At 35.0% G+C, this 14,244-nt stretch overlaps 1 protein-coding gene across 14 annotated transcripts; it reads left to right on the top strand.

Moving 5' to 3' along the window:
* The first annotated feature begins 6,430 nt into the window (after positions 1-6,430).
* On the top strand, positions 6,431-13,841 carry LOC110939995 (ATP-citrate synthase beta chain protein 1-like). 14 transcript variants are annotated; one of them, XR_004884256.1, is made up of 14 exons: positions 6,431-6,679; positions 6,846-7,029; positions 7,114-7,328; positions 7,420-7,519; positions 7,634-7,694; positions 8,862-8,938; positions 9,437-9,515; positions 10,693-10,788; positions 10,873-11,388; positions 11,628-11,703; positions 11,806-11,885; positions 11,993-12,065; positions 12,705-12,820; positions 13,444-13,841. XR_004884256.1 is itself a non-coding variant. In XM_022181557.2 (8 exons), the coding sequence occupies exons 4-8, from the start codon at positions 7,490-7,492 to the stop codon at positions 9,864-9,866; spliced, it is 258 nt and encodes an 85-aa protein (XP_022037249.1). In that variant the 5' UTR covers positions 6,431-6,679; positions 6,846-7,029; positions 7,114-7,328; positions 7,420-7,489; the 3' UTR covers positions 9,867-10,177. The 14 variants fall into 14 exon arrangements, 1 of the variants encoding a protein (XP_022037249.1); XR_004884253.1 differs by lacking the exon at positions 7,634-7,694 and having other exon boundaries at positions 9,442-9,515; XR_004884254.1 differs by lacking the exon at positions 7,634-7,694.
* The last annotated feature ends 403 nt before the right edge of the window (positions 13,842-14,244 follow it).

Raw genomic sequence — 14,244 nt, 5'->3', positions numbered from 1 at the left:
TCAGAAATGATACCCACGAAAATCTGGAATAATCATCAGTCACTACAAGACAGTAGAGATCACCAGTTATGCTTTTGACGTTCACAGGACCAAAAAGATCCATATGAAGTCTCTCTAAAGGTCTCGAAACTAAGTTAACTTTCTTTTGAGGATGTGATTTCTTCTTTTGCTTGCCTTTGATGCAGCTAATGCATTCCCCTTCCAAATGAAAACTTTTCAAATGAACACCAGTTACTAAGTCATTGTGCACCAAGTGATTCATTTTTCTCAGGTGAATGTGGCCCATCTTTCGATGCCACAATTGCGATTCTTTTTTTGTTGCTCTTGACATAAAACAATGAGCCTGACCCGTGGTTGTAGTAGCTACGCTCATATCCAACACGTACAGATCATTGACTCTTGGTACTCTCATGATCCACTCTTCGGGAACAACAAATCCTGGTTTCAAGATCAAACATTCTTTGTCTGTGAAGTGCGTTGTATACATACGATCACAGATCTGAGAAATACTTAGAAGATTGTTCTCCAGCTCGGCGATGTAGTTGACTCTTTCAAACGTTACAATACCATTTGATAAAGTTCCTTCACCAATTATTCTACCACCTTGATTGCCTGTAAATCCCACATATCCTCCATTAAACCCTCTAACATCGTACAACAGGGTTTTCTTCCCCGTCATGTGCCGAGAAGCTCCACTATCCATAATCCAATGTGAAAAGGATCTTGGAAGCTCCTACACATATCACAAACACTTAGTTAGATTTGGATGCTACCCAAGCCTCTTTTGACTCAGGTAACTCGATGTTGATAACAGTTCTTTTGGTGAACAACGGTGGAAAATTTTTGTCATTCATCTTTAAGCTCTCTTCAGATCCAATCTCAACCTCTTTGTATAAAAAGAAATCATTTTTAGGAGGTTGACCAGATGATTGGTCTTTCTTTAAAACATCTTTCTTTTCAGAAGTAGTAGACTTTTGTGCTTCAAGTTTCTCATAGTAATCCAAAGGTACATGCATCTTCTCAGTTGAAGATGATGATTTTGCAATCTCAGACACCTTTGGTTTTGGAGGACTTGTGTTCTTTTCAACTGATTTTGGCTTCCATGTTTGTTGAGACGAAGCAACCTTTTTGTAAAATTTGTCAGTTTTAGTTACCACATCCCTTACAAGTTCAGTTTTGATTTTGATGTTTTCATTTTTCAAAACTTTCTTCTCAACAAGCACTGGAGCTTTACCTTTTGCATCAACTTTCTTTTTCTAACTCTCAACAACTTCAGACTTAGGCTTTAAGTTGGTACACTTTCGTGCAATGTGTCCAACTTGATTGCATTTGAAGCATGTTCGGGTGTCAACAACCCGGCTTGTGCCTTCGGACTGAGGTTGTGAGGCCTTCTTTTCAAAGAATTCTTGATTTGATTTTGAAAAAATTTTAGACTCTTCATCAGAAAGTGAGCTTGAACTCGAACTTTTCTCACAAACACCTTCTTCTCAACAAACTTCTTGTTTTGAACATTCCTTCTTTGATAATTCTTACCACCCTGATAACCACCCGACCATTTGTTTTGGTTGTTGTTATAAAAACGTGGAGGTACAATAGGTTTTTTATAGTAAGATTTATCTTTTTCAAAATTCAATTGTCTTTCAGAATGTTTCAAACCTTCGATTTCCGACACATCAATCTCAATCAACTTGAACACATTTCTTAGTTTGCCAACATTCACATTCTCCAAAGGAAAATCATGATCCGAATACAACTTATCAGATCCTGCCATCTTGTACATCACAAGATTAGGTTCTTCACTTAAGTTGTTTTTGGATTTTGATTTCGGAATATATTTGTCCAAAAAGCATTCATCATCCTCAGTAGTGTCACTGTCGGTTTTTAAAACATTTTCAACCATGCTTTTCACAACTTGAGATTGAACACTATCTTCATCAGATGATGAAGTGAATGTGATATCAATTGTGTCTGGAAGTTTAACTTCATTTTCTTCTTCATCATTAACCAACCCAGACTTTTTCTTTGAAAAATTATTTAACAGTGGCGGTGGAACTTGATGATACCCAACCCCAGTTCCATCCGAGTATACATCTTCGCCTGCTTTGTTCTTCCCAATTGGTTTAGGAACGACATGTTGAAGAACAAAACTTGCGGAGTTGTAACTGTTGAGTTTCAACTGGATGCGTTCATTTTCAATTTTAGCTTCTTGAAACTGAAGCTTCAACTTAGCAATCTCATCCAATTGTTGGTTGATTTGCTCTTCTTTTACCCTAAGAACTCCTGACAGTTGCACATTTTTTTGTTTGTTTTACCATTTCTTTCATCAGAATCTTTTACCGTTCGTTTTAGCTTCTCAAAATTTTCTGAGAGTTGACGATTTTCATGAATTAACTTTTCGTTTTCTTTCCTAATTCTTTCTACGTCAATTTTATCATTTTCGATTTTCTCAGTTAATTCTTTTAATCGTTCATTTGAAGCTTTTAATATTTTGTCACGGTTTAAGATCTGATCTTCAACATCTCTGACTCTTCCTGTCAGTTCTTCGGTCTTTTTACCGCTGAGGTAAGCAAGTGTACTACAAACTTTGCAGTCTTTCATGCAATTTTTGCAGTCACTCTCATTCTTTGCTTTCTTACCTAACTCATTGGTTGCATCATTCGGACTGACCTTGCTTTTAGACTCAGTTCCAGAACCAGAAACTACCTCTAACTCTTTCGCTGCAAGCACTTTGTCAGCCATCTTCTTCAAATTTTCTACAGTGAATTCTTTTGATGTGTCAATAATCCCGTCATCAACTTTCTTTGGCTGCGGCTCCTTCTCTTTTTCTTTTTCTTTTACTTCAGCTTCTCCTCCTCCCCACCACATTCTCTGTCTGGCTTCTTCTTCTTCAGCAATTTACTCGGTGAGAGTTTCAACACTAACAGAATCTGGATCAACAGCTATGTTTCCTTTGGGATCTAGATAACATTCTTTATCAGCATCCCATCTATTCGCCCTTTTTGCTTCTTTCCATGTATGATAAATTTTACTCTTCATGTTTTGAGCTACCATCTTTCTATTGATGTATTTCACTTCTTCTGTTCTGGTATCTTTGAAAGGAACAATCTTTGTCATAAACGCATAGCCCACTGCGTCTTCTTCTGGTAGCAGTTCACTCCAATCGAAACCCTCTTCATCATGAATAACAGCAAGTGCTCTTGATTTTTCTTTGGGGTATCTTCTAGCGGCTTCATTCTGGGCGATTCAGATTTGTTTTGATGATAGATTGCTCTTTTGTAATAATCCTCTCTGAATGGATTTGCAGTATCATTAGCAGATGCATTTCGACATTCACGTTTAAAATGTCCCTTTTGTTTGCATTTGAGCCACGTGACCTTTGATTTATCAAAACCAAGTTTTGTGGAAGGTCCACCAATAGAATGTCTGCCTGTAAACTCCATGAACCTTTGTGCTCTCCTGACCGCACTAGCCATACACCATCTGATATCGATCAACTCCATCTCTTCTGGGTTGATCTGGTCATAGTCCTCCTTGGTGAGGTTAGTGTTTCCAATCTTTCCTGCAACAAGGCTCTCGTATGATTCTAAGACAGATGCTAAAAACACCATTTGCTGCTTTGCGGATTCTTCACTGAAATTTTGAGCATTCTTTAGATCCACAGCAATGTTACATTGAAACAGATTCTTTGGAACTGATTGACTTGGAGCAGTTGATGATGATCCTCCATGATAACCACTGCTTGAACGTTCTTGATTTGACGTGTTAGAACTTTCTGCTGAGAAAGCTGTCTTGGGGGACACAGTCTTCGGGATCATACTTCCTTGATAATACAACTCAACATTCTGCTGATATGAGGAATGAGTGACTTTGTTTGATTTCTTGATCTCCAACTCATGACTCTCCAATCTTTCGATTAACAGATTAACCGTCAGATCCTCCGACTTTATTGTGTTCTTCAGCATCAAAGCAAAGTACCGCCAGTCTTTCTCATCCGGCAGCGAGTCAAACAGTTTGTCAACCAATTCTTCTTGAGTATATATGATTCCATGTCTTACAAGTTCCATCTTCAAATGTCCGAATCTTTCGATCATCTTTGACACAGATTCATTTTTCAAACATCCAAACAAATCAAATTCTTTTCTTAACAACTTCTTTTTGTTTTTAACTATCTCGGCACTACCCACACATTTCACTCTCAGTTTCTCCCATAGATCTATCGAATTTGTGTACTCAATCAACGAAATTATGTCATCTCTCACGGACTGGTGAAGTAAAGCAATGCAAGCAATGCACTTTTGTTCAGCAACAAAACTTTCTACTTCATTATCTGCTATATTTTCATAATCAGCTCTTCCCATATTGAAACCATTCTTCATGCTTTTCCAACTTGGATATGCAAAAGCTTTTAGCCATTCTTCAAACCTTTTAGCCCATCTATTGTATTCTTCAATTGCCATCAGTTTGGGCGGTTTGTTGTATGTGCCATAAGCACTCTCTACACTTAAAGCATCAGAAAGGGTTTTCTTTGCATTCTGACTTGGAGCATTTTCATTTGTGTTACTTGATGTATCATCTCCTGTGCTTCCCATAAAAGCAAAAGCGTCACTCAACGGATTCAGAAAATCATCCATCTTCAAGTACCTGTAACATTCAACAAACACTTAGAAAATTTTTTGAATGTTAAACAATTTCAAACGAAATGACTTCTAAGCAAAACAGCTCAAACAAAATGATCCTCAAGCGAAATGAAGCTTTCACGCGAAATGCCAATTTGGTGCGAAATGGTAGTCTTTCAAGCGAAATGACTATTTCGTGCGAAATAGTCAAACGAAATCACACTCTTCAACGAAATAAACACTTTCCAAGCGAAATAGCTGCTTTCGTACGAAATGAATGTTGATTTCGTACGAAATGACGTGCTGGAGGTTGATTTCGTGCAAAATAACGTTTCTGATGTTGATTTCGTGCGAAATGAGGTTCTTTAATGTTGATTTCATCCGAAATGAAAGATTGATTTCGTGCGGAATAAGCTGACGTCACCCTGTCGGCCACATTTTTGTCCAATTGATCTGGTTTTTGGTCGATTTTTGGTCCAATTCTTTCAAGGATTCGTTAAAACAGTGTTTTACGTGATATATGTGAATTTTAGTCCATTTTAACCGTTAAATCTCGTTTAATTTTGAAAAGAATGAGTAGAAGTGAGAAAATCTGATGAAACAAGCTGAATCAGTATGAACTCTTCGTCCTGAGCTCTGATACCCCTTGTTGGATCGTCGTGTGACCCGAATGAGTCGTTCAGAAGAGTTTTGAGTCAGAATCAACGGCGGAATCAGTGATTCTAACTTGATACAGCTTGATTCTCCCTAATTATCTTCTTATTAATGATTTCAAAGCTTTTACAGATCGTTTGACAAACCGGCAGCATCTCGGCTCTGAAATCGGAAAGTTACAAATGAACTAGCAAGCTTGGTATTTATAGACGTGCTATTTCGCACGAAATAGGTAGAGTTCATTTCGTGCAAAATGACTCCTAAACATACAAAACCTAATTTCTTAAATACCAAGCACTATTCTATCCTATCTAGACCTAAGACTCAATAAAGACGAAGTTAACAGACATTAGTGCACCAACAACTAGTCAGATTAAAAGATTATAATCTAAATTATTACTACGAGAGCTTATTGTATTCAATATATTTTAAAATTTTAAATTCTAAGGTAAAGGTAAAGTGTTTTAGGTTAAAGCACTTAAAACAAACATTTGTCGATTTTAAGAACAGCTTCCGTCTTTTCTAACCATAGTAGAGTAACCGAGGCTTCTTTACTTATTATAATAGTTTTGGTTACGACATCATTTTATAAGACCAAACAAGGTAATAAAACAATATAACACGTATTTGGATGAGTTATAAGATATTATTAATATTTACTATTATAAGTTATGTTATAAGCATCAATGTTGTACTTGGGTTTATATTTCAACTAGAGTTAATAAATATAATAATAATAATAAATGTACCAAATATCTTGTTATGCATAAATCTGTAATATATGAACTTAGTCAATAGGTTAAAACATTTACTTCATAATGACCCTTTATTTACATTAATCAGTTTATATGATATAAATAAATTTTTATCTAAACAATATCGATGACACAGAACCATTTTATTAAATAAATTAGTTTTAAATAATGTAGATAAAACAGTAAACTTGTAGTTAAAATTGAAGTTTTTATTGAACAAATAATCTATTATATCTATTATATATAATAAATGTGTTAAATTTTGCTGATGTGTCAAGCTATGAGAGCTCTGAATTTTGCTTTTTGGCGGGAAAATGAGCTAAGTATATTCATTCCACGCGGATCCCGTTTTGAGCCCCGAATGGAGCTTTTTGACCCGTTACATTATTCGGATCCAATATAACAAATGAGTTCGCTAGACAACAAGCATTCAGAAACCCTAATCTTTTCCAGCCTCCATCTTCCTTCTTCCATCAGTCAAGCAAATCAAATCAAATGGTAGTTTTTCTCATCTCCATCTTCTAACAAATGGAACGTATTTATCTTCTTTCTCACACAGTAACAAATGACAACCTAATTTCTGCTGAACCCTAAAACCCACCATCGCAACTTTGCTTTGTCTGTTCTTGATCGATTCCTCTTTGATAATCGAAGGTATGCTCTTAATTCCATTCCACCTATGATTTTTATTGTTAATCTATTACTTTTCATATACGATTCCTAAGTCTGTGATCCACTTCTTCATTTCAATTTAAATGAAAAATGGATGAGAGTTTCGTACACTTAGAATGATTCAATAATGGAATATATTAATTATCAGTTGCAGGTTTTGGACTTTGGCTCTGCAAAGCCTGATTTCGCAACTGATTTTGGCCTTTTCATCTAAAATTGTCTCATAGGTTGATGGATATGGGGCATGTGTATTGTGTTTTATCTCATCTTGAATCTGAAAAATCATCCCTGGCAGTGATTTGGTTCTGCTTTTAATTTCGGATTCCGCTCAGGTTAGTCGGTCGGGCTGGTTTTGATCATTGTATATTACTTTTAACATGTAGTATAATTAACTCTAATGCCCTTTATTGTTGCAGACTGATAATTATGAGAATCTTTTCACACATGAAGCCAAACAGCATACTTGGACTTTCACACGGGTTTCTTCTTGGTCATCTGCAATCGGTCGGGCTTGATTTCCCCAAGAACATATAGTATTTTGTTTGTTGGCTCACAAAATTACGCATATTAAAATGTCAGATTAACTTTAAAATGGTTGGATAGCATCAACATAGATTCCCAAGACCGCAAGGTTAGATTGATAATTTTATTATTAATCTATTAAAAGTTTATGTTTGAGTTCCTACTTCTAAGTCTGCATTGTATTACTTACTACTTCCCAGGGATTCTCCGTGCAGAAAGACTACGAAATGTTCCACCTCAGTAAATTTGGATAATATTGATTGGTCTACAATGAGGCTACAAATCGATTTCCCTGTCCAGGTACTTCTTACTAAAAAGTGTATTATATGGTATAACATCACTTCGAATGCAATCGGATTTTGTAATTTGAAGTATTTTCATTATTTAAAAAATATATTATATGGTTCCTACCAGAATTTTGATGGACTCTTGGTTTTGGAGATCGTAAAACGGGATCTTTCTAATGGATTCCAAGGTGCGGGGCGTAGACTTTATTAAACAATGTGATTGCCTGCCACATCATTTATGAGATCAGTTAAAAACATTGCGTTGCAGTTTTATTTAAATTGAAATTGTTTTATATGCAGTTGATTAGTGTATTTACTTTTTATTCGCTTGAACCATATAACTTATTTGATGCTGAAACGTTAGATTCAATCTTTTTTTGTGCCTATATGTAACTTTTGTTACTTGGATGGTAAGCCTTAAAACTAAAGAAAATTGTGTATCTGAACTTATTTGATGCTGAAACATTAGATTCAATCTTTTTTTGTGCCTATATGTAACTTTTGTTACTTGGATGGTAAGCCTTAAAACTAAAGAAAATTGTGTATTCATTAGATAGCTATAAGGTCCAATTGTCCAAACAAGTATGCTTTCCTTTTCCCCAAATGCTCGATTGATTTCCTGGTTTATTTATGTAATATATTTTATGGCAATTAGCATCTACCAATGGCATTTTGTCCATTGTTTGGATTTGTCAATAACTAATGTAAATATGGTTACAAAAGTTCTATTGGTATAAGTAATGTACTTTTTCTTTCAACATTTGAATGCGTCTTAGACAGGTTTTAATCCATTTAGCCCATTTGATTCATTTTACTCATTATTGTTTGATCCATTTAGTCCGTTTCACATCTATATGCTTCACAATTTGAGCTGTTACTAATTAAATACAATCCGAACCTGGCCTGTTTTCAAATAAAGTAGTTGAAATGCCATATGTAATCTAACCAGCCTAAATGATAGAATCTTGATCCATCCTTTTAAGTTGGTGTGCATTACATGTATGTTAGGGTATACTTGTGTGTACCGTACAAAGTACTTTTTTGTGTGAAAATGAAATATAAATATTATTGTTTGCATCCCATGAAAAATAGTTTGTTATGGAATTTATGAAGGTGGCTAAACATGAAAACTTTTTACATCATTTCTATTTTGATGAAAAAAAATGAGAGGGCGAAGCTGGTTGGATAGGGGCTTGGGCCCTATTTAAAATTTAATTACTAATGAAAGCCTTAGTTTACAAAAAAAACTATATTATTGCTATAATAGTTTTAGCTGTTTAGTATAACCGTTTTCTAACTACTGAAGGGTATATTTTGGTGGATATATATTTTGATGCTAAATACATATTTTGTAGGTATTGCTATTGGAGAAGATGTTTTTCCCAGTTCTACTCTCTCTGATCGTGTTTTGTGGTTCAACAAAATTTCTCAGGTACCTTGTGAGTCAACTGGAAATTACTATTATTCCTTCTTTATAGTAAACACAAGAGTGTAATTTTACACAATTTTTAAGATGGCAAATAAAAAGGCCCAGACTAAATTGGTTACTCTCTATGTTTTTGTTCCATCCCCCCCCCCCCTTTAACGTAATAGTACACTCTAACGAAAACCGTTGAACAAAAGCTTCACCTCTACTCTTCCTCTATGTCGCTCCTACCTCTCCCCTCCTCCATCTCTGGCCCCTTCTGCACCGTGACATCACCACAATAAAAATAACTTAATCTGCCCATTCTACTCTACGAGATTTGTTTTTTTTCTTCACATACCCCACCGGTGTACCCTTTACTATCCTTTGTAACCAACGTCTGACTATACATTACTATTTTATGAACGATCCGGTATGTGTTGGTGGTTCGATGAATGTGCTGCTCAATGGTGGTGACCTCGAAACCTAATGGTGTTATGAGTGACTTTCTGTCGTCTTTGTTAGGACAGTGGCAGAACAGTGGATGTAAACTGGATCTTTCACTGATTAAGGCATTTAAAAAGACTGCAACGATGTCGGATAGGTGAGATTGTGGTTGGAATGTGTTTTTGTTTGATTTAGGGTTTTGTTTAGGCTGTTATATAGTCAGAATTAGGGGATTTGGAAGTTGATGATATATTAAGATAGGATTGGGATCTGGATATGTTAGTTTGGTATATTAAAGTTTAGATTTGATGCATAACTGTTGTTTTTTAATCTATAATAAAAGGATGTTATGACTATGATTGGTGAAAATTGATGGTAATTTCATTGATCTAATATGATATATGTTGAAAAGGATATTATAAGTTTCAACTGTATAATAATGTGATGATAGTTATTCAAGCTTCTAACATTACATTGATGCATGCGCTTCAGGTGGGCGCTACTATGAATGTTAGCACTATTTAATTGGAGCAAGATCATCTTTTATAGCCTCATGACTCATGTTATCAGATTATTAGCTAAAATTGTTCATCAGCCCATTCAACTGGTCCCTTAGAAATGTTATTTTTGACACAAGTGGATCCTAAATTGGAACAATAGCGAAGATCTCATCATTTCTTTGTAATTCTTTTATGATATGAGTGTTCTGCTACTCTATAATAAGAGGGAGTGAGGCTAGCAAAAGATGATGGTGATGGCGATGGTCACTGGCGGATACATTTGTAAATTATTATTTTATAGTAATATTTTTTACTGTTCTATGAAGTTGTTTAAATTTACATTCTAATATTATCAAAATTTTCATTTTATTACGTAATGGCTCCCTAAACACATCGTGCGATTAAGTTTATGAAAAGTTTATAAGTCTTCTTGTAACAACCCAACTTTTTAAAGTCATAGTCATAGTTGTTAAAAGCCATCGCCTCTTGCGCCTAGGCACATTTTTCAGGCGAGGCGAGACAGTTGCGCTTTCAATCGAGGAAATTGCGCTTTAATTCTCCAAGTGATGGTTCAGACGCACATTCCAGCGAGATTCCTAGATTCTGGAAAGCTTCCGGCCAAATTCTCTAAATTCCAACAAGATTCTAGCTAGATTCTACTTTTATTCAAGGAAAACTACTTTATAACACTAATACACTAATATTTATGTACTAATTAGATGATATAAAGTGTTACATAATAGACTTTGTTTATTTTATTTGAAGAATAGTATTCTTTTTCTACTACATAATATATTTTTAATTTTTTTTCATTATGCGCTTTATTTTTCTCAGGCCCTCGCTTTTTTTGTGCTTTGCGCCTAGGCCCCAGGCGAGGCCTGTGCGCCTTGAGTGCGCCTAATGCCTTTAATAACTATGGTCATATTACAGGTATGCTTTTTTTTGCTTTATTGTACGTATATGTTTGACTCTAATCTAAATCACAACTATATTTGACCATCATATGATATGCAGGATACTATTTTGCTCGGCAAAGAGTATTTGCAAGAGACTTTTCATATAAAAGAAGTTGAGTTTTTGACTTTTGATTCATCATGTTAGTTCTTCTATTCATTTTATTTTCAAATATACTATCTAAAACACCTATATTGCATAGATTTTGCATGTATGATGATGGAAATTCGCAACCCTTTTGGAGTTGTTTAGATCCCATATGGGTCGTAAGTTTGAATATTATATTTCGAGCTGTCTTTCTCATAATGTCTTATGAGAATCGGGTTATCCGTTTGATTTAGAAATGATTTGATTTGGGTCTATACTTAACGGGTCAACCTCAAGATGAGCGTATCTGTTTTTTTAAGATATACGAGCACATAAATAACGTATCTTTTTAGGCATTTCTTTTCTGATTTGGAAAGAATGGATCACATATTAATCATTCCACATTATAACCTCATGCTCCTTAGATCATGAACAATCTTAAGACGATCATGCGAGGGGAATTTTGCTGCTCCAAATAGGAGGACACTTGTAAGTAACAATTCTTCTTATTGTTATTGTTTTTCTTATCGGAATTGGTAATAGTTTATCATTTCTTTATTTAAATTCTAAATTGGGGGCATTTAGGCTTATTTAGCAGTTGGCGCTCCTGATTATATTGTTCTAGATGTTCTATAGAAGAAGGGTTGTGCGGAGTGTCAAGTCTATTCCTGATTGTTGCTATTGTAATTTACTGAATGATGGTTCAATTTTCCTTCCTTATTATGTAGGCACGTCGAGTTGGCCATAGATGACCCATTTGCATGGGATAACATAGAATATCTACAGAAGTTGTTCATAGGAAAGGTTGCGATTCATATTACCCTTGGTGTTTCTATTAGTCATGTTTCATATTATCATTAAATCATCTGGAGATGTATATTTATCTTAATTGTTTTTGTCTAATAGGATGTTTTTAGAATGGAATACACCATCCCATATTTCTCCCGAGAATTCTGTAAATTGGTACCACAACTGTTTGTAACGAGGTTGGCACTCATGGCTGGACAAATATAATTTACATTTCTCTACCAGTATTTATAATTAATGATTTTATCTTTGCATCTAACAGTGGTTCATCAACTACTGATAACAGGTTAAGGAGGCTAAATGAGAGGTGACCCTTGTGCATACAAGCCAAACAACAGGTTATACGTCTATCGGACAAGGTTAGTTGTCCCTGAAACATGCACATGCTCCTAATATACGCGCACTCACTACACATACATACATGTTTTTAGCTACATTTAATGGTTTGTTAGTTTTAAATGAGTTTATCGATTGGATATTTGAATTTAAATTACTTTGGATCTGAAACATACCAAAGTTTGGTAGCATCAAGGTTAAATTTTGATTTATGAGCAAATGGATATATGTGAATCACTTATTTTTCCTCTGATATACATGTAATATGTGAATGTGAATATTATTTATACCAATTCAAATGTTTGATAACTTTTGCTGTGTTATTAAATGAAGTATAGTGGTTCATAGGATTCTGATATTAAAGTCATGTACGAGATATGCTACTGGTAGATGTTTAAAAGGGGATGCTTTTAGCTATATACTGCATTACTGCCCTTAAACTACCTTTTTTCAATTGTAATAGTATATTCGGCCATTTGTGGTTCTGTTGTTATGCTCTCTTTAGAAGTAGAATGGGAATGTAAGCATTTTTGTTGAGCAAACTCAGATTCAACTCTTGAAGAGCCAAACTTTATGTTCAAACCACTAACAAATTCTTCTAGCATACATCATAAAAACTCCTCGTATGTATTTGTATTTTATTCTGTCCCTTTACTCCATAGGAAATCTTCTGTATGGAATGCAAAAAAGAGTTGGGCTTGCTTTCTGGTCCGTTTACTCCCTATGAAACCTCCTGGAAGTTAAAGCTTCAAGTTCATTATGTCTTCAAGGAACCAAGGTTTACTTTCTGTTGATAATTAAGTAACTAATTTGTATAATTCCCTTTGTTTCTGGTCACAGTCATCTTTGACTTTTAAAATGTTTGAAGTGTAAGAGCATACATGTTTTCTTATATCTACTGGGTATAGTGCCATACACATCTGTCTGCATGCACATATGCTTTTTAGTGCTATAACTGTTTACCACACATGATCTATGCAGTTAATGTGGTAAAACATCGGATATCGGTCAAGGACCGATATTTGAGATCTAGGTTATCTCGGTGATATATCGGTAATTTTAGTATCATGCAGAATTTATATATATATATATATAGTAATTTAACACTAACAGTTCAGTGATATATTTGTTATGTCGGTGATATATTGATTATATTTGTCAAATATTGGTCAATATCGCTGATAATAGCGGTATCGATATATGACACTAATTTTTTACATGGGGACCCTAATTTTTTACATGGGGACCGATATATCACCAATATTAACTGCATAGCATATGATCGATTCATGAACAATCCAATAGGTTATTCTCTAGCACAGTACATATATAGATGCCTGCGCGCACACACATTTTCTGTTGACTTTGCCTTTGACTTTGATCTTTTTTGACACTCATTAGGTTGTTGCTGAGATGACGGATGGTTGTGTTGACAGAAGTCTTGAGTGCACTGGAACTATCAAGGCTATGATTTCTGCGCGCCGATGTGGCAATCCATGAGATGTGCGGTCTTATGACCAGAATATTCAGACCAAATTTATTAATATTAAATTGTTTAGATATTTGTTACCTTTTTATAAAACGACGTTTTGACCCGAACCTAATTTGGGTAAAGCCCATTCTGACCCGATAGGGATCTGAAAACTAAAGTTTTATAGAGACATGGATAGGGACGTGAAAACTAAAGTTTTATACCGGGGTAGAATGGTATATCTTAGTTCAATTGGTTTGTAATTTCCATTTCAGTAGTGGTTTACCTTCAATTATCTTATAAACCTACACGAAATTTGATGTTTTAATCTATGTAGCTGCTATAATAATTATTTTTAGTCATCTGATAACTTTTCTAGAACAGCCTGTTTCATAAACCTTTTTTTAAGCGGCCCATTTTGACTGAGCATGTTACGACCCGACCGGGCCAACCCTTTTGCTAGGCTTATCCTCTATGTATGAGACTATTTGTGAGCGAGCCAAGGAAAATTACATTGCTGGACAATGTGGCATCAGTCGAGGAAAAGTCACTATGGTCCGCTCTTTCTTCTTGCTCAAATTGGCACATCAAGGGGTAGAGGAAAGCCATTGACATTCTGGAAAGCTCATTTGAGCTATCATCAGTTATTCAACTTCACAAACCTCTTGAATTACTTCTTTATTAGTTACTTTAAATATGAGTTTAGTCTATAACAAATTCTATTATAAGTA

This window comes from Helianthus annuus, chromosome 16 (genome assembly GCF_002127325.2).
Source record: "Helianthus annuus cultivar XRQ/B chromosome 16, HanXRQr2.0-SUNRISE, whole genome shotgun sequence".
Classification (NCBI taxonomy): domain Eukaryota; kingdom Viridiplantae; phylum Streptophyta; class Magnoliopsida; order Asterales; family Asteraceae; genus Helianthus; species Helianthus annuus.
This window is presented reverse-complemented; position numbering and strand designations above follow the sequence as displayed.